The sequence below is a fragment of the Beta vulgaris genome, chromosome 4 (genome assembly GCF_026745355.1).
Source record: "Beta vulgaris subsp. vulgaris cultivar EL10 chromosome 4, EL10.2, whole genome shotgun sequence".
Taxonomy (NCBI): Eukaryota; Viridiplantae; Streptophyta; class Magnoliopsida; order Caryophyllales; family Amaranthaceae; genus Beta; species Beta vulgaris.
Genome location: NC_079205.1, coordinates 26,376,150 through 26,397,501, shown reverse-complemented (window position 1 = coordinate 26,397,501; position 21,352 = coordinate 26,376,150). Strand labels below are relative to the sequence as shown.

Here is a 21,352-nt window from a genome sequence, read left to right as displayed (position 1 = left end):
TACAAGGGAATTTGGGTGTTTTGAGACTTGTTATTGATTTTACTATCCACGAACACATCATTTGCTTTATAATTCTTTTTTTGTTGTTGAATGATATAGGGGTCCTATTATGTTTGTGAGTCTAATTCCCTCAAATTAGGTGTGTGTGTGTTTTAATTTAACAATTCGAATGCATTGCATTGAATTTACAAATTGAGGGTTGTGTGGATCCTAATAGAGGTTAATAAAAGATCTACTAGTTCTCGAGCTAACAACAAAGCCTATTCAATATAAAGATTCAATCTTTATGCCCTATTTCATATAAAGATCGAATCTTTCAACAATCCAATATAAAGATTCAATCTTTATGCCCTATTTCATATAACGATCGAATCTTTCAACAAGTACAAGGGAATTTGGGTGTTTTGAGACTTGTTATTGATTTTACTATCCACGAACACATCATTTGTGAAGCATATGCATTTGACCTGATCTTGAAATTAATCATAAGTTTGTTTAATTTCTGGGTTTGGTTAATATTGAGGATTATTAAGGTCTTTAAGGGCTTAAATTGTCCTAATCAAGGTGATAATAAGCTTAACTAGCTCGGTTTTCCCTAAAACTCTACTTAAGCATCTTAATTAGGTTAATCTTTTGCTAATCTCCTTTTAAGCAAGATTAATTAGTACTAATGATACAGGAGCATTGGATGCAAGTTTTCTAGCACTTGCATATAAAACTATCTCTTTAAATCTTCGCTCAATTGATGTACATGGAGGACTCTTCATGGGAATGACTACTAAGGTGGTAGCATGTTTGCTAACCAATCAAGGTAGTGGATAGGCGTGTGCTAGCATGTCTATGAGGATCCTAATTCTATTAGGATTCATATCTTTAATTGTTTTCCTAGTTAGAATTGAATTAGGAATCATGGTTTTGCCTATGTTCTTAAAACGATGGATTTTACATGATTCAAAGAGTCTAAGGAGTCTAGGAATTAGGGACTTGTCCTAATCCTATTAGGTTTATGTTTTTGTCAAGTAGTATAAATATAAAGCTATGTAGTTCGAGTTCTTTACAGATTAATAAAGAGTTTTCGAGTGTTTTTGTGTTAAACATTGATTGTTTACAAACCCTCTTGAGTGTTGGTGGCTTAGCCTTTATGCATTCAAAACCCTTAGTATTATTCATTGTGGTGACTTAGTCTTTATCATTGAATAATCTAAGTACTATCCTAGTTACTTAGTTACATTAAGTTGAGTTCTTGATTGAGTTCTTGCTTGAATCTTTGAGTTCTTGTTCGAATTCTTTGGTGTTTATTGATTGAGGTTAGTTAATCTTGATTTGTTTACTTAGCTTCCGCACAAGTATTTGATTCCTGAAGAATAAATACATCATATGGTATCAAGAGGATAGGTGACATCCATTGAAGGGGTTCGAATTTTTTTTCCTTTAAGGGGGAGTAATAGATCTTCAAGAAAGTCTTAAAGATCCAATCTTTTTTTCAAGATTCTTGATTTTTCATAAAGTTTCATCAAAGTACTACAACATTATTAGTGATTGGTGAAAGAAAAACATCCAAGATCCATTAAAACAACCAAGAACATACATCTACACATCATATTAAGGTGAGTTGAGGCGGTTCTTGGAGACGAACACAAGGGGTGTCCATGCCAAGTTCTGTTTGGCAATCATGGACAATAATTCAGGAGGTGAAGAAGGGAGAGTCCCTAGAGGACTTAGCTTGGAACAAGCACAAAACATACGAAGGGATAGACAACTAGAGGATCTAACCACACGTATGGACGAGCTAATGCGCATGATCAAAGGTATGCATGGAGGCGCAACAATTCTCCTAGTCCTGTTAGGAGTGTACATACTAGCCACCATGAAGCTAGTTCCGATGAGGAGGTTCATCATCCATGCCATAGACAACCACCAAGAGATGATGATAGAGGTTTAAGGCTTGATCTCCCAGATTTTGATGGTGTCATGAAGAGCAGAAAGTTCTTGAATGGCTACAAAGATTAGAGAGAGTCTTTGATTACAAGGACTATGATGACAATAAGAGGTTTAAGGTACTACTTAAAGCTCACAGGGTATGTAGCCTATGGTATGAGAATCTAAGGAAAAAGGCGCAAAGATGGCAAACCTAGTTTACATTCATGGGAGAAACTAAAGACTAGGATGAAGAAAAGGTTCCTTCCTTCTGATTTTACTCAAGATATGTTTCGAAAACTCCAAGTTTTACAACAAAACTCTCTAAGTGTGGAGGAATATGTGGTGGAATTTGAGAAAATAAACATGTTTGCTGATGTAGATGAGAAAGCTGAGCATAGATTGCTCGTTTCATTGCTGGATTGGATAAAAGAATAGCTAAGAAGGTGGATCTACAACCTTATTGGAGCTTTGAAGAGGTGGTACAAGTGGCTTTGAGGGCTGAAAAGTATGTCAAGGCTAAGAAAGCTCCAACCTTTAAACCTTTTGTGAAGCAAGGAGATAAACCTTATGGTGGCGCCAAGAAAGAAGAAGGTAGTACATCTACTTCTAAGTTTGATAAGTTTAAAGGGGACAAAGGTAAGGCTTCTACACCCCTAGCAACAGATGAGAGGCGCATATGCTTCAAGTGTAAAGGTTATGGACACATCTTGAAAGATTGTCCCAATAATAGGGTGATGACTTTAAGGGACATTCAGGAGATAGAAGAGGAGTATGCTAAGGGCAACTTTGAAGAAGAGGAGCTTAAGGAAGAAAAGGAGCATGAGGATGAGGCCACCTATGAAGCTGATTCAGAGGAAGAGCCAGTATATGAGGGCCAACAATTGATGTATGCAATATGGCAATTTAAAGATGAGGTTTTATGTGATGTATGCAATATGGATGCGTGTCACATCCTTTTGGGAAGACCATGGCAATTTGATAGGCACATGAAATATGATGGTCGAACTAATGTATGTATTGCTACAGTTGGAGGTAAGAGAACTACTTTAAAACCTTTACCTTCCCCTATCCCAAAGAAAGGTACATTATTAGTAAGTGCTAAGGAGATTGAAAAGGAATTGGAGGAAGAACATGAAGGGTATCTATTGATGGCAAAGGAAGTAGAAGGGGAGCAACAACCTTACAAGGTTCCTAAACACCTTGAACATGTGCTTGATGAGTATAGTGATGTCTTCCCTCAAGACTTACCTCCAGGTTTACCCCCTATTCGTGGCATAGAACATCAAATTGACTTAGTTCCAGGTGCTTCTTTGCCAAACAAAGCTACTTATAGGTGCAATCCTCAAGAGACACAAGAATTGCAAAGGCAAATTGAAGAGTTGATGTCTAGGGGATATGTGCGTGAAAGTATGAGTCCATGTGCAGTACCAGCCTTGTTGGTGCCTAAGAAAGATGGTACTTGGTGCATGTGCATTGATAGTAGGGCAGTTAATAACATAACCATTAAGTATCGTTTTCCTATTCCTAGATTAGATGACTTACTTGATGAATTACATGGCTCTACTATATTTTGTAAGATTGATTTGAGGAGTGGTTATCATCAAATCAGAATGAGAGAAGGAGATGAATGGAAAACAGCATTCAAGACTAAGATGGGACTATATGAATGGCTTGTGATGCCATTTGGTTTAACTAATGCACCTAGCACCTTCATGAGAATTGATGAAATGAGGTGTTTAAAACCATTCTTAGGTAAGTGTGTTGTGGTTTATCTTGATATGATATACTTGTTTATAGTAAGAATGTGGTGGAACACTTAGCTCATTTGAAGGAAGGTTTTTGAAGTGTTGCGCCACAAAAGCTTCTATGGGAAGCTAGAAAAAGTGCTACTTTCTAGTTCCTAGTGTTACATTCTTGGGATACATTGTTTCTAAGGATGGCGTTTCAGTGGATCCATCAAAGGTAGAAGCTATAAAGAGCTGGCCTATTCCTACTTGTTGAACCCTAGTTTTGATAATGACAAAGAAACAAAGGAACAAACTAAGTAGTGAACTAATGAATTATTTAAGTGTATGGTGTCTAAGGTATCAATGCAAGGAACTGGAGAATACAATCAATGAAGAAGTCAAGAGAGATTTCAAAGGCTAAGTAAAGAAGTTTCTATGTTGATACTGGAGCAAGCATTGGATCAAGAATATAGAAGCTAGGCGCTTTATTTTCTAGTTCCAATGTAAAGGAACAAAGAAAGAATGGTAAGGAACTGTGGCAGAATATTTGAGAATGAAGCGTTTGTTCCTTGGTAAGGAACAAACTCAGTGGCACTTAGAAATATGTTAAAGGAACTGAACTAATATAAGGAACTAGACTTAGGCGTGTACTAGTATAACGTTAAAAGATAATGGAGTAAGTCATGCCTAGATTATAGGAAATTAGTTATTTCTAATTTCAAATGATAAAATCAGTTTTAAAAAGAAAATCTGTTTTGGAAAAGATTTATTTTTCGGAAAATAAGAAAATAAATATCCGGTTGTTAGAAAGATTTTATTTCAAAGATATTATTTTCTTAAAGATTAGAAATTCAGATTTAAAGATAAAAAGAGTTTATAAAAACTGATTTTCGGATAATGTAAGGAACTCCTATTAATTAGGAGTAATGGCTGCATTTTATCCACGTTCATTTATAGTTCATGGGATCATGGGACATGATGTAAAACGTGTTCCTTAGGGGAAGGAACATCATGGGTAAATGGATTAAAACGTGTACTCTAACATTAATCCCACGTTCTTCATGATTAACACTATAAATATAGAAGTCTAGATAAGTTCCAAATTGTGTCTGACTAAGTAATTAAGTGAGTTTAACTTATTAAGTGTCAGTGCCTTCATTCTCTCATAATAGCCATTTGTTCTTTGCCTTCTTACTCTAATTCCACTAAGCTTATTTCGATCAATTGTATTTTGGTTTTTGGGGTAAGGGAACTTTGAGTGAAGTTCTGTAAGAGAAAGGCTTTGAGTGAAGCTTGTATGTGTGAGAAAACTTCGAGTGAAGTTGAGAGGAACTGCTGTTAAGGGAACAGTGGTTCAGGAACTTGAGTTTAGGAACTCAAGGTAGGGCTCGAGTTAGAATTAGGTTGTAACAGAGTTGTTTGGCCTAATTAGTGAAAGTGTTGAGTTTAAAATCCCTAGTGGTCGAGGTTGTTTCTTCTTGTTGGGCCCAAGAAGTTTTTCCTCGTAAAAATCCCTTGTGTTCCTTTAGCTTGTTTATTCGTTTAAGTTTTAATTTCCGCAAAAAGTTACGTTTATTTCTACACCTACAATTCACCCCCCTCTTGTAGTGTTCCTAGGGAAATAACAATTGGTATCAGAGCTAGAACTCACGTAAGATAGGAAACCCTATTGAGGAAAAGATCCAAGGAACAATGAATACCACCGAGAAACTTGAAGAAGGTTATTCCACTCAAAGGCCTCCTATGTTCAATGGGAAGTACTACAACTATTGGAAGAACCGCATGGAGATATTCATCAAGGCTGAAAACTATCAGGTATGGAGAGTCATTGAAGTTGGTGATTTCGAAGTCACAACTACAAATGACAAAAATGAGGTAACTCTTAAACCCCTCTCTGATTATGAACAAATCTGATTTTGAAAAAATGGAAGTAAATGCCATGGCTATTAAATTATTGCATTGTGGACTTGGACCCCATGAACATAATAGGATCATGGGATGCAAATCCGCAAAGCAAATATGGGATTTACTAGAAGTAACCCACGAAGGAACTAATGAAGTTAAAAGATCGAAAATTGATTTACTTATGAATCAATATGAACTGTTCTGCATGAAATCCAAAGAAAGCATCCGAGACATGTTTACTCGTTTTACTAACATTATAAATGAGTTGGCTTCTCTTGGAAAGTTTATTTCATCTGAGGAACAGGTTCGAAAGGTTCTTAGGAGTCTTCCTAAGGACAGATGGATGGCTAAAGTCACGGCTCTTCAAGAAACAAAAGACTTCACTAAGTTCAACTTAGAACAGCTGGCAGGGTCACTTATGACTCATGAGCTTCACCTTGATACTGAATATGGTGAAAGCTCCAAATCAAAATCAATTGCTCTCAAAGCAGATGATGAAGATGATTCGGACTCTGAAGAAGAAGAAGCAGCCCTCATGGTTCGAAAATTTCGAAAGATGTACAGGAACATGAAGAATGGAAACTTCAAAGGTAAAACTAAGAAATTTTCTAACAAAGCTGCTTGTCATAAATGTGGAAGTACAGATCACTTCATCAAAGAATGTCCTCTTTGGGAAAACGACAAAACCAAAGAAAGGAACAAGGAACGCTTTGCTGAAAGGAACAAAGAATCAAAAGCACCTTTCTCTAAGGCAAATGTGCGCAAAGCTATGATAGCTGCTTGGGGAGATTCAGAGACGGAAGAAGAAGAGGAACAACCAACTGAAGAAACAGCAAACCTTTGCCTCATGGCAAACATGACGAAAAAGAAGATGAAGAAAAATTGAGGTAAGTCAACATGGACTTGAGTCAGAACTAGATGGTAAAACTAGGACTGAAATATATGATCTTCTTTATGATGCAATTCTTGAATGTAGAGATGAACGTGAAAAACGTGAACAAACGGAACAAGCCTTAAAGGTTTGCAAGGAACACATAGAATGGCTTAAGAAAATGAGAACTGATGTCGAAACTAGATTTTTTATTTGTTTGATAAAAACTTAAAAATCAAAGAATGTTATGAGAGTTTGAAAAATGAAAATTATCTAATTAATTTAGAGATTTCACACTTGAAGGAATTTGTCCCTGTTCTGAGTTCCTTTGATATAAGATCAACCCCTTTGAAAGGATACAGATCTGAGATTGAAAAAATAAATAAAGAGAAAAATATTTTAAAGGAACAGATCTGTAATCTTAAAAAGGAACTGGTTGTCGCAAGGAACAGAGGCAAAATCATGAAAGTTCCTAAGTGGATTGAGAAACCACAGACCAAAAGGAAGGAAGGTCTTGGTTTTGAAAACTACAAGAAAAGGAACAAGACAAAGAAATATGTTGATCTACCTAGTGATAAGTTCTGTATGTATTGTGGCAAGGTAGGTCATTACATAAATCAATGTCAACTAAAATCTGAGATGATTGGGAAAAATGTGACAATAAGTAAGAAAAAATGGGTTGTCAAAACAAATCCTAGTCAAGAACAGGAACCCACGAAAGATGGGGTTCCTTCAACTAACAACTAGTTGATTTTTGCAGGTTGGAGTGAGGGGGAACAACACTTGGTATCTCGATAGTGGTTGTTCCAAGCACATGACAGGAGACAAAACGAAGTTTCTCTCACTCACAACCTATGAAGGTGGCAGTGTAACATTTGGTGATAATAAGAAAGGTAACATTGTTGCTATGGGTAAGGTCGGTAAGTCACCATTACACTCCATTGAAAATGTATTTTTAGTTGAAGGTCTAAAACATAATCTATTAAGCATTTCTCAATTCTGTGACAAAGGAAATACTGTAAAATTTGATAAGGAAAAATGCTTAATCATCAACATTAAAACTAAGAAGGTTATTTGGAAGGAACAAGGAAAGGGAACACATACATTGTGGATCTAGACCTTGTTCCTCAAATCAATTTAACTTGTCTTAGTGTTATTGAAGATGATTCACTTCTATGGCACAAGCGTCTAGGACATGCTAGCTTTTCATTCTTGAGAAACTTAGATCAAAAGACCTTGTTTTAGGATTACCATCATAAAATTTCATATTGATCAAGTTTGTGATGCATGTGCACGAGGTAAACAAGTAAGATCCTCTTTCAAATCTAAAACGATTGTAAGTACCACTAAACCATTAGAGTTAATTCATATGGACTTATGTGGACCCATGAGAATTCAAAGCAGAAGTGGAAAGAGGTATGTACTTGTGATTGTAGATGACTACTCTAGGTACACTTGGGTTATTTTTCTCTCTAGTAAAGATGAAACTTATGATGAGTTCCTTGTCTTTGCTAAAAGAGTTCAAAACCTAAGTGGACATAAAATAATGCACATTAGATCAGATCATGGCAAGGAATTCGAAAATTATAAATTTGATGACCTAAGCAGAGATAATGGCCTAGATCATAATTTTTCTGCCCCTAGAACACCACAACAAAATGGTGTTGTAGAAAGGAAAAATAGAACTTTGGAGGAAATGTCTAGAACCATGTTAATTGCTAGTGAACTTCCAAGGAACTTTTGGGCTGAAGCTGTTAATACTGCTTGTCACATAATTAATCGTGCCATGATGAGACCTATCATTAATAAAACTCCTTATGAACTTTACTTTGGAAAGAAACCAAACATCACCTATTTAGAACATTTGGATGCAAATGTTATGTGCATAATAATGGAAAAGATAATCTTGGAAAATTTGATGCAAGGAGTGATGAAGCAACATTTTTAGGATACTCCTCACATAGTAAAGCTTATAGAGTATATAACAAGAGAACTATGTGTGTTGAAGAAAGCATTCATGTAATCTTTGATGAATCTGACAAATAATCCAAGCATACAGGTTGATGACTATGAGATAGGGTTAGCGCAACCTAGTCAAGGAACACAGATTCACAAGAAGAAGAAGAAGTGAAAGAGGAAAGGAACGAGGAATTCGAAAATAATGAGATCAATGATATTCCTGTTCCTCAAGGAGGAGAAGATGCTCCTGTTCCTCTAAATGAAGGAACTGAGTCCACCGAGGCTAACAGAGGAACAACTGAGCAGAGTTCCTCATCCACTCAAGGAACTCATGAGGAACAACATGTTCCTATAAGAGAGTTTCAACCAAAACCTTGGAGATTACAAAAGTCACATCCTGTGGAACTCATAATCAGCGACATATCCAAAGGTACGCAAACTAGATCTCAGTTAAGGAACTTTTGTGCATTTCATGCGTTCCTATCAATGATGGAACCAAGAAATCATGAAGAAGCCTTAACTGACTCTGATTGGATTATTGCAATGCAAGCTGAATTAAATGAGTTTGAAAGAAACAAGGTATGGCATCTAGTTCCTTCATCTAAACAACAAAAAGTAATTGGCTTAAAATGGGTGTTTAGAAACAAACTAGATGAATATGGAACCATTGTAAGAAACAAAGCTAGACTTGTAGTAAAAGGTTATAACCAACAAGAAGGAATTGATTATGAAGAAACCTTTGCTCCTGTAGCTAGATTAGAAGCCATTAGAATCTTAATTGCATTTGCTGCTTACATGGGATTCAAATTATATCAAATGGATGTTAAGTGTGCATTTTTAAATGGCTATCTAAACGAAGATGTATATGTTGAACAACCCCCTGGTTTCGAAAATAACAATCTCCCAAATCATGTCTACAAGCTTGATAAAGCTCTTTATGGGTTAAAACAAGCACCTAGATCATGGTATGAGAGATTATCTAAGTTCCTTTTAGAAAACAACTTTAAAAGAGGAAAGGTTGATAAAACCTTGTTCCTAAAATCTAAAGGAACTGATATTTTGCTTGTTCAAATATATGTTGATGACATCATATTCGGAGCTACTAATGAAACATTGTGCAAAGAATTCTCAATCTCATGAGCAATGAATTTGAAATGAGTATGATGGGTGAGTTAAATTTCTTTCTTGGACTACAAATCAAACAAACTGAAAAAGGTATAATTGTTCACCAACAAAAATACATAAAGGAACTATTAAAGAAATATGGCCTCGAAAATTCAAAGATAAATCACACTCCTATGGGAACTTCAACTAGATTAGATGAAGACTCCATAGGAACAAGTGTTGATCAAACAAATATAGAGGAATGATTGGTTCACTTTTGTATCTAACTGCTAGTCGTCCAGACATAGCTTTCAGTGTTGGTTTGTGTGCTAGATTTCAAGCAAATCCAAAGGAGTCTCACCTCACTGCTGTGAAGAGAATTCTTAGATACCTTAAAGGAACAGATGATCTTGGACTCTACTATCCAAGAAGTGATACATTCGAACTAAAAGGATATGCAGATGCAGATTATGCTGGAGATCTTGTTAATAGGAAAAGCACCTCAGGTATGGCACAATTCCTTGGTCATAGTTTAGTTTCTTGGAGTACCAAGAAACAAAACACAGTTGCTTTATCCACTGCTGAAGCAGAATATGTAGCTGCTGCTGCATGTTGCTCTCAAATGCTTTGGATAAAACAACAACTTAGTGACTATGGAATAAACTTTGAATGTGTTCCTATTTATTGTGACAATACAAGTGCTATAGTATATCTAAAGATCCAGTGCATCATCTAGAGTAAAGCATATACATATTAGACATCACTTTTTAAGAGAAAATGTCGAAAAAGGTTTGATAAACTTGAGTTTTGTCAAACTGATTATCAGATTGCTGATATCCTAACTAAGCCTTTGCAAAGAGATAGATATGAAAATTAAGGCTTGAGTTAGGCTTAATAAAAATTAAGTGATTGTTCCTATGTCAATTCCCCCATGTTTGAATCAATTTGAGTGACTTTGTGTGCTAAAAATAATTGTGTTTAATTGCCTAAGACCATTGCAAATTGGAATGTTGCAAAACATAACCATGAAGTCAAAGAACTAAACAACTCACAAATGTCACATAATACTCCCCTTACTGTTCCTAAGGTCAAGAAACATGCATAGTATGAAGGATATTGAATGTAGCATTAGTTGTTCCTATAGCACAAGTTCCTTAGCATTTATTTTCTTTCAAAAATTAAAATTCATAAAAATCCGAAAAATCCGATAAAATCCCAAAAATTAAGGGGAACCAGTTTAATTAAATCTTGGTTCTTTTTATCTTTTCGTTTTCTTCTTTTATTTTTTTTTTTTTTTTTCTTTATTTCTTTCCCGCGTGTCATAATTACTATTACATGCAAAACTTCCTTCTTCAATTCATCTAAGAAACCGTGTTCCTCTCAAACGCTTCATCTTCACCAAATCCGAAACCTCATCACACACCTTTGATACTCCATAAAAACCTCCAAACCTTCGAAAATCATGGCAAAAACTTCAAGAAACTCACCTTTTCCAACACCAAAAACAACCGACACTTCAAAAATGGAAATTTCTTCATCTCCAACTAAAACCCTTGAAACCGACATAATTCAAGAAAACCCCATAGAGGAACAGCAATTAGAATCTCCTAGAAGGAGCATGAGAAGAAGAAATTGATTGGGGAAGAGATGAAGAAGAAACCCCGGAACAATCTCAGGGGGAAGAAGAAGAAACTGCACCTGTTCCTTCCAAAGGAACTGTTTCTTCGTCTTCCAAGAAAAGGGTCGAACGAAGTGAATCTAGGTATGTCTTGGGCTTTTGCGTCGATTTAGAATGGGCAATAAAATTGAATTTCTAGAATTAACCTCCATTCTAAAGGAACAAGGCATGGAATTCTTGTTTGAATTCGCCTTTAATAATGCTCTTGTTCCTCTAGCTATGGATGAGTTTTGTGCAAATTTTGTTAATACTAATGGAACTTGCACAACTGAAGTTAGAGGAAGAAAATAAGGTTTAATCAAGCAACTTTAAGCAAAGTATGGGAAGTTCCTTGCAAAGGAACTGATTTGTATTTTAAAAGGAAAGGAACTGTTTCCTTTCCGAATTTTCCTCAAGACAAAATCTTAGAATATTTTGGAGGAACAGCTGGCCAAAACAAATTAACCATAACTACTCTCTCCCCTTCACAAAGTACTGTTTAACTTGGTTTGGAGAGCACTCATTCCTCGAACTGAAAAGAGGAATGAAGTGGGTCTCTTGGATATGTGTTACATGTTTTGCTTGGACACACATACAAATAATTTCCCTTCCCTCTTCATTCAACACTTAACCCACTTGATTGAAAATATTGTGTATTGGTACGGGCCTTGATAACTTCCTTACTTCATCATTTTGAAGTAAGACTTACTGGTTGGACCACCATAGGGCAAACAAGGGAACATCTTGAATGAGAAGACCCTAAATGGACTTGGTTGTCCTCAAGAAGGTGTTCTCATTCAAGGAAAATGGTTCCAGTTCCTCAGGAAAAAGAAAATGCCCAAACTGGACTTAGAAGAAGATGATGATATATCTTGGATAACCCTGTTCCTAAGCCGGAGGAACCAAACCTAAGAGGCGCAAACACATTGCCACTAAGCCTAAACCCTCTGTTCCTTTGAGAGTGAGAAAGAGCACTCGTCGAAAAATTGCTCCTGTTCCTGTTCCTTCAAGAGGACTCTCCTTTAGTCCTTTCGGATAATGAGGAACAGGTACCCTCTACTCTCAAGGAACCATACCTCCACCATCTCCAAATCTGTCCCTTTACAAAAATACCCTCCATTTCACCTTCGTCCTTCTCTGTTCCTTCAAGTTTTGAGCAGTTGAAGGATGAAATAAAAGGACCAAATCCTTTTGCTTCCACCTCCACAACTCTTCCACCCACCCCTTTTTTCCCATTTATCACCCTTCACCTTCTGTTTCCATTCCTGGAACAGATGAGCCTTCCACTCAAACCTCCCAGTTCCTTCACAACATCCCCCATCTGCCTCTAGTTCCAAGGGTAAGGAACAGGAAAATCCGGATGACACTAACTGGGTTAATGAAGTCTGCCTTCCTGCACAACATATGATAAAATTTTTATCTTCATTGGACTTTGGATGCCAAAACTGATACTATGTAAGTCTTATGAAGAAATTGAGTGATACCGTGGTTGCGCAGCAAAAGAAGATGGATCTATGGCTCGTTTGGAGGAGCTGAAGGAACAGGTTGAACTACATCATGGGGTGGTGATGAAAAGTTGGAGGATGTGGTTGAAGAAGAAGTTGTAGAGGAACACCATTCCCCTTCCCTTTCTTAGTTTCTTTATTGTTGTTTTGTTGTTCCTGTTTCTTTCATCAAGGAACACAACTTTTGTTTCTTCTTTTTCTTTTCTTTCTTTGTTTTGTTATGGAACAAGTGCTATATAATCAATGACTTTTGCTATATTGTCTATGTTTCTAAATGCTTTGCATAATTTCTTCCTTGGAATGGCTAGTATTATGTGATTGATGTTTGAGCAAGTTTACTCTTTGATTTTCTAACTTAACCACTAATGGTGCTTGCATATTGGTCTTAAGGTGTTAAATCAATTCATCAATTCATGCAGAGTCTATTCTTTTTGAGGATGACAAAGGGGAAAGGATTTAAGGAATGTATTTATAGAAATTAAAAAATTAATGAAAATTAAAAAATTAAAAATTGGATAAGGTAAATGAAAAATCAAAAATAGGTTAAGGTAAATGAAAAATCAAAAACTTCAGTTACTCACATAATTGTGTTTTATTTTTCATTTTCTTCTTTATGTTTTTATTTTCATTCACTTATATTATTTGTTATTTTCCTTAGTTTGTACCTTTGTTGTCATCATCAAAAAGGGGGAAATTGTTGAACCCTAGTTTTGATAATGACAAAGAAACAAAGGAACAAACTAAGTAGTGAACTAATGAATTATTTAAGTGTATGGTGTCTAAGGTATCAATGCAAGGAACTGGGAGAATACGAAGTCAATGAAGAAGTCAAGAGAGGATTTCAAAGGCTAAGTAAAGAAGTTTCTATGTTGATACTGGAGCAAGCATTGGATCAAGAATAATAGAAGCTAGGCGTTTTATTTTCTAGTTCCAATGTAAAGGAACAAAGAAAGAATGGTAAGGAACTGTGGCAGAATATTTGAGAATGAAGCGTTTGTTCCTTGTAAGGAACAAACTAGTGGCACTTAGAAATATGTTAAAGGAACTGAACTAATATAAGGAACTAGACTTAGGCGTGTACTTAGTATAACGTTAAAAGATAATGGAGTAAGTCATGCCTAGATTATAGGAAATTAGTTATTTCTAATTTCAAATGATAAAATCAGTTTTAAAAAGAAAATCTGTTTTGGAAAAGATTTTATTTTTCGGAAAATAAGAAAATAAATATCCGGTTGTTAGAAAGATTTTATTTCAAAGATATTATTTTCTTAAAGATTAGAAATTCAGATTTAAAGATAAAAAGAGTTTATAAAAACTGATTTTCGGATAATGCTCAAGGAACTCCTATTATTTAGGAGTAATGGCTGCATTTTATCCACGTTCATTTATAGTTCATGGGATCATGGGACATGATGTAAAACGTGTTCCTTAGGGGAAGGAACATCATGGGTAAATGGATTAAAACGTGTACTCTAACATTAATCCCACGTTCTTCATGATTAACACTATAAATATAGAAGTCTTGATAAGTTCCAAATTGTGTCTGACTAAGTAATTAAGTGAGTTTAACTTATTAAGTGTCAGTGCCTTCATTCTCTCATAATAGCCATTTATTCTTTGCCTTCTTACTCTAATTCCACTATGCTTATTTCGATCAATTGTATTGTGGTTTTTGGGGTAAGGGAACTTTGAGTGAAGTTCTGTAAGAGAAAGGCTTTGAGTGAAGCTTGTATGTGTGAGAAAACTTCGAGTGAAGTTGAGAGGAACTGCTGTTAAGGGAACAGTGGTTCAGGAACTTGAGTTTAGGAACTCAAGGTAGGGCTCGAGTTAGAATTAGATTGTAACAGAGTTGTTTGGCCTAATTAGTGAAAGTGTTGAGTTTAAAATCCCTAGTGGTCGAGGTTGTTTCTTCTTGTTGGGCCCAAGAAGTTTTTCCTCGTAAAAATCCCTTGTGTTCCTTTAGCTTGTTTATTCGTTTAAGTTTTAATTTCCGCAAAAAGTTATGTTTATTTCTACACCTACAATTCACCCCCCCTCTTGTAGTGTTCCTAGGGAAATAACACTACTACTATCACTGAGGTACGTTCCTTCCATGGCTTAGCTTCTTTTTATAGAAGATTTGTGCGTAATTTTAGCAGTATTGTGGCCCCTATGACCAAATGTATCAAGCAAGGCAAGTTCATGTGGACAAAGGCAGCTCAACAAGCCTTTGATACTATTAAAGAGCTACTAAGTAATACTCCTATTCTAGCCCTTCCGGATTTTTCACAACCATTTGAGGTTGAATGTGATGCTAGTGGAGTGGGAATTGGAGCTGTGATGATTCAAAAGAAAAGACCTATTGCATACTTTAGTGAGAAGTTGAGTGGTGCTAAACTTAACTATTCTACATATGATAAGGAGTTCTATGCAATAGTGAGAGCACTTGACCATTGGAGTCACTACCTTAGGCCAAGTCATTTTGTGCTTCACTCAGATCATGAAGCTTTGAAATATATCCATGGACAACAAAAGCTAAACCCTAGACATGCTAAATGGGTGGAGTTTTTACAATCTTTCAATTTCTCTTCAAGTATAAAGAAGGCAAGGCTAATGTGGTGGCAGATGCTTATCTAGGAGGTATTCTTTACTTGGAGTATTAAGTTCAAGACTTCTTGGTTTTGAATTAGTGAAGGAATATACAAAGATGCGCATTAAGGAGATTATGGAGGCATGCTCTAAAGGGTTCTATGGTTCATATGTGCTTCATGATGGTTATATTTTCAAGGGAGAAAGACTATGCATTCCATCTTGTTCAATTCGAGAGCTTTTGGTAAGGGAAGCTCATGGAGGAGGTCTAGCAGGATATTTTGGCATGAACAAGACTTTGGCTATTCTACAAGAACATATTTATTGGCCAAAGATGCAAGGGGATGTGCAAGGAGTCATTTCAAGGTGTGCTACATGTCAAAAGGCCAAAAGCACTTTTCACCAAGGTTTGTATACTCCTTTACCTATTCCTAATGGTCCTTGGGAAGATGTGGCTATGGATTTTATTGTAGGTTTGCCTAGGACACAAAGAGGCAAAGATTCTATCATGGTGGTCATTGATAGGTTCTCTAAGATGGCACACTTCATTCCTTGTCACAAGACTGATGATGCTTCCAAGGTAGCTGATTTATATTGCAAGGAAGTTATTAGACTTCATGGTGTTCCTTCACTATTGTAAGTGATAGGGATACTAAGTTTATGAGTTACTTTTGGAAGACCTTATGGAAGCTCCTTGGTACAAAGTTATGCTTTAGTACTTCCCATCATCCTCAAACTGATGGACAAACTGAAGTCACTAATAGGACTTTGGGCCCTTACTTAGAGGGTTGGTAAGTAAGAGTACCAAGGATTGGGATATGAAGCTTGCACATGCTGAATTTGCTTACAATAGGTCACCTACTTATGCTACAAATTGTTCTCCATTCGAGATTGTTTATGGAGCTAACCCTAAGGTACCTATTGATCTAATTCCTTTCCTAGTGATGAGTTTATCATGTAGATGCAAAGGAAAAGGCGCAAGCTATGCTTAAACTTCATGCACAAGTTAAAGCAAGGATTGAGAAAGTGAACACCAAATATCAACAACTAGCTAATAAAAATCGAGTGCAACATTCTTTCAAGGTTGGTGATTTGGTTTGGTTACACTTAAGAAAGGAAAGGTTTCCAGGGCTTAGAAGAATAAGCTTATGCCACGTCAGATGGTCCTTTCAAGATCATTAGCAAAGTGAATGATAATGCATTCAAGTTGGAGTTGCCTGGAAACTACAATGTAAGTGCCACTGTGAATGTGGGAGATTTGGCACCTTATGTCCATGATGATGATATGGCTCAATTGAGGACAATTGTTTCTAAAGAAGAGGAGGATGATACAGGAGCATTTGATGCAAGTTTTCTAGCACTTGCATATAAAAGTATCTCTTAAATCTTGGCTCAATTGATGTACATGGAGGACTCTTCATGGGAATGACTACTAAGGTGTAGCATGTTTGCTAACAACAAGGTAGTGGATAGGCGTGTGCTAGCATGTCTATGAGGATCCTAATTCTATTAGGATTCATATCTTTAATTGTTTACCTAGTTAGAGTTGAATTAGGAATCATGGTTTTGCCTACGTTCTTAAAACGATGGATTTTACATGATTCAAAGAGTCTAAGGAGTCTAGGAATTAGGGACTTGTCCTAATCCTATTAGGTTTATGTTTTTGTCAAGTAGTATAAATATAAAGCTATGTAGTTCGATTTCTTTACAGATTAATAAGAATTTTCGAGTGTTTTTTTGTGTTAAACATTGATTGTTTACAAACCCTCTTGAGTGTTGGTGGCTTAGCCTTTATGCATTCAAAACCCTTAGTATTATTCATTGTGGGTGACTTAGTCTTTATCATCGAATAATCTAAGTACTATCCTAGTTACTTAGTTACATTAAGTTGAGTTCTTGATTGAGTTCTTGCTTGAATCTTTGAGTTCTTGTTCGAATTCTTTGGTGTTTATTGATTGAGGTTAGTTAATCTTGATTTGTTTACTTAGCTTCCGCACAAGTATTTGATTCTTGAAGAATAAATACATCAACTAATGATACCTTAATCATCACTAAGTATTGATAATAAAGTTTAGTAGGTGATTAACTAGCCTAATTACATGATTAAGTTAAGCTAATCAAGTTTAGAGCTAATCTAGCTTAAGCTCCTTGTAATCCGATTTTGTAAAGCATTTAGGAGGCTTAATTTTCTGAAATTCTAAGCCACCTCAAGCTTAGGATGATCTCTTGGAAGTGTAGAAGGACCATGTGAAGTTCACATGGGTAAAGGAGCTTCATCAAATGAGAAGAAGAGACTTCAAAGCAAGGAAAGCTATTCTGCCCAGCATCTCACGTCCAGCAGCATCATGTTCTTCCCTTTTGGGCAATGATCATTCCTTCTCCAATTGGCTTAAGCTTTTGAGGATATTTACTTTAAGATATTTATTTTAATGTCCAATTGGTAGTTCTTCTGTTTTCACTCGTCCAATAGGGTAGCTAAGCTAATTATTAGAAGTGTGTTGTAATGGTTGTAGTTTTTGTTTCTTCTACTTTATTAGCCTAGTTGGCATAGCTAAAGTCGTCCAAATGAGCTGATTTATGGACATATTGTAGCCATATAAGTTAGCTTTGTAAGCCTTTTGGAATCAGATCATTTGAATCAAAATTGAGAGTTTTATGCTCAAAATACTCAGCTGTGTGCTAAGTGTTCTACCGGGTCAGTTTAGACCTTTATCAAATCTTTGCTTAATTCCTTCACTTAAACGTTGATTTAGTGATTGAATCACAAAGTAGACTCAAGCTAGAAGCTTATTGTTATAGCTTAGTCTTTGATTGGTGGTAATTTGGTTGTGGAAAGTGGTGGTTGTTCAACTTGTTGAACCAGTTTGATACAAACTTTTATCTTCTCTTTCTTTGTTCTTACTTACTTGTTCGAATGCTCTTGAATGCTTAATCAATATGCATCATTTTGCTTTCTAATTCTTTTTTTAGTTGTTGAATGATATAAGGGGTCCTATTATGTTTGTGAGTCTAATTCCCTCAAATCAGGTGTGTGTGTGTTTTAATTTAACACTTCGAGTGCACTGCATTGAATTTACAAATTGAGGGTTGTGTGGATCCTAATAGAGGTTAATAAAAGATCCTCTAGTTCTCGAGCTAACAACAAAGCTTATTCAATATAAAGATTCAATCTTTATGCCCTATTTCATATAAAGATCGAATCTTTCAACAAGTACAAGGGAGATTCGGGTGTTTTGAGACTTGTTATTGATTTTACTATCCACAAACACATCATTTGCTTTATAATTCTTTTTTTGTTGTTGAATGATATTGATACATATTGATTAAGCATTCAAGAGCATTCAAAGTATTAAGCAAGAACAAAGAAAGAGAACATAAGAACTTGTAACAAACCGGTTCAATTAGATTGAACAACCACCACTTTCACTACCCAAATACCACCAATCAAAGACCAAGTTATAACAATAAGCTTCTAACTTGAATCTACTTTGAGTTTCATTCACTAAATCAACGTTTAAGTGAAAGAATTAAGCAAAGATTTGATAAAGGTCAAAACTGACCGGAAGAAGCAATAAGCACACAGCTTAATGTTTTGAGTGTAACTCTCTCAATTTTGATTCAAATGACTTAATTCCAAAAGGAGTACAAAGCTAACATATTTGTTTACATTGTGTCCAAAAATCAGCTTATTTGGACGACAATAGCTACGCCAACTAAGCTAATACAATACACGAAACAAATATTACAAACTATCCAGCACATCTCCTTACAAACTAGCTTAGCCACCCTATTGGAAGTTACAAAACAGAAAAACTACCAATGGAATATTAAAGTAAACATATTAAACTATAACTCCTCAAAAAATTGAGCCATTTGCAGTAGTAATGATTGTTGCCCAAAAGCTTCAAAGAGAAGGGAAGCTGGACGGTGGAGAGCTGGGCAGCAGCATACCTTGCCTTGAAGTCTTCTATGCTCATTGAATATGGCTCTTATTGCCCATGTGAACTTCACATGGCTTAGTATACTCCCCTAAGGCTTCAATTCAGCTGGAGGTGGCAACCAAAAGCAGCAACAACAACTCCTAAAGCTTGCTTAAAGAACCGGATTACATGAAGCTAAACTAGCTTAGCTCTTAAAGCATGATTAACTAACTTAAGCATGTAATTAGGCTACTAATCACTTACTAAACTTGATTACCAATACATAATGATGATTAAGGTGTCATTATTATTAGTTAATCATGCTTAAGTAGAGATTAACATATGATTAACCTAATTAAGGTGCTTAAGTAAGGTTTTAGGACAAACCGAGCTAGTTAGGCTTAGAAATTGAACTTCCTTTACCATGTTCTCCTTATGATCATGTAGAAGAAGACCTTGGTTGCTTAAGCTAGATGCTCCTGCATCAGATATAGGGGTCCTATTATGTTTGTGAGTCTAATTCCCTCAAATCAGGTGTGTGTGTGTTTTAATTTAACAATTCGAGTGCATTGCATTGAATTTACAAATTGAGGGTTGTGTGGATCTTAATAGAGGTTAATAAAAGATCCTATATTTCTCGAGCTAACAACAAAGCCTATTCAATATAAAGATTCAATCTTTATGCCCTATTTCATATAAAGATCGAATCTTTCAACAAGTACAAGGGAGATTCGGGTATTTTGAGACTTGTTATTGATTTTACTATCCACAAACACATCATTTGCTTTATAATTCTTTTTTTTAGTTGTTGAATGATATAGGGGTCCTATTATGTTTGTTAGTCTAATTCCCTCAAATCAGGTGTGTGTGTTTTAATTCAATAATTCGAGTGCATTGCATTGAATTTACAAATTGAGGGTTGTGTGGATCCTAAAAGAGGTTAATAAAAGATCCTCTAGTTCTCGAGCTAACAACAAAGCCTATTCAATATAAATATTCAATCTTTATGCCCTATTTCATATAACGATCGAATTTTTCAACAATTCAATATAAAGATTCAATCTTTACGCCCTATTTCATATAAAGATCGAATCTTTCAACAAGTACAACGGGATTCGGGTGTTTTGAGACTTGTTATTGATTTTACTATCCACGAACACATCATTTGCTTTATAATTCTTTTTTTAGTTGTTGAATGATATAGGGGTCCTATTATGTTTGTGAGTCTAATTCCCTCAAATCAGGTGTATGTGTGTTTTAATTTAACAATTCGAATGCATTGCATTGAATTTACAAATTAACGGTTGTGTGGATCCTAATAGAGGTTAATAAAAGATCCTCTAGTTCTCGAGCTAAGAACAAAGCCTATTCAATATAAAGATTCAATATTTATGCCCTATTTCATATAAAGATCGAATCTTTCAACAAGTACAAGGGAATTTGGGTATGTTGAGACTTGTTATTGATTTTACTATCCACGAACACATCATTTGCTTTCTAATTCTTTTATTAGTTGTTGAATGATATAGAGGTCCTATTATGTTTGTGAGTCTAATTTCCTCAAATTAGGTGTGTGTGTGTTTTAATTTAACAATTCGAGTGCATTGCATTGAATTTACAAATTGAGGGTTGTGTGGATCCTAATAGAGGTTAATAAAAGATCCATTAGTTCTCGAGCTAACAACAAAGCTTATTCAATATAAAGATTCAATCTTTATGCCGAATTTCATATAAAGATCGAATCTTTCAATAATTCAATATAAAGATTAACTCTTTATGCCCTATTTCATATAAAGATCGATTCTTTCAACAAGTACAAGGGAATTCGGGTGTTTTGGGACTTGTTATTGATTTTACTATCCACGAACACATCATTTGCTTTATAATTCTTTTTTTAGTTGTTGAATGATATAGGGGTCCTATTATGTTTGTGTTTCTAATTTCCTCAAATTAGGTGTGTGTATGTTTTAATTTAACAATTCGAGTGAATTGCATTGAATTTACAAATTGAGGGTTGCGTGGATCCCAATAGAGGTTAATACAAGATCTCTAGTTCTTGAGCTAATAACAAAGCCTATTCAATATAAAGATTCAATCCTTATGCCCTATTTCATATAAAGATCGAATCTTTCAACAAGTACAAGGGAATTTGGGTGTTTTGAGACTTGTTATTGATTTTACTATCCAAGAACACATCATTTGTTTTCTAATTCTTT

General features: G+C 35.4%; 1 protein-coding gene across 1 annotated transcript; it reads left to right on the top strand.

Annotated features, from left to right (window-relative positions):
• The first annotated feature begins 1,672 nt into the window (after positions 1-1,672).
• On the top strand, positions 1,673-15,264 carry LOC130591095 (uncharacterized). Its single transcript, XM_057394009.1, has 4 exons — positions 1,673-1,808; positions 1,978-2,078; positions 2,319-3,382; positions 14,787-15,264. Exons 1-4 carry the CDS (start codon positions 1,673-1,675, stop codon positions 15,262-15,264), a joined length of 1,779 nt encoding a protein of 592 aa, XP_057249992.1.
• Positions 15,265-21,352: the final 6,088 nt, after the last annotated feature.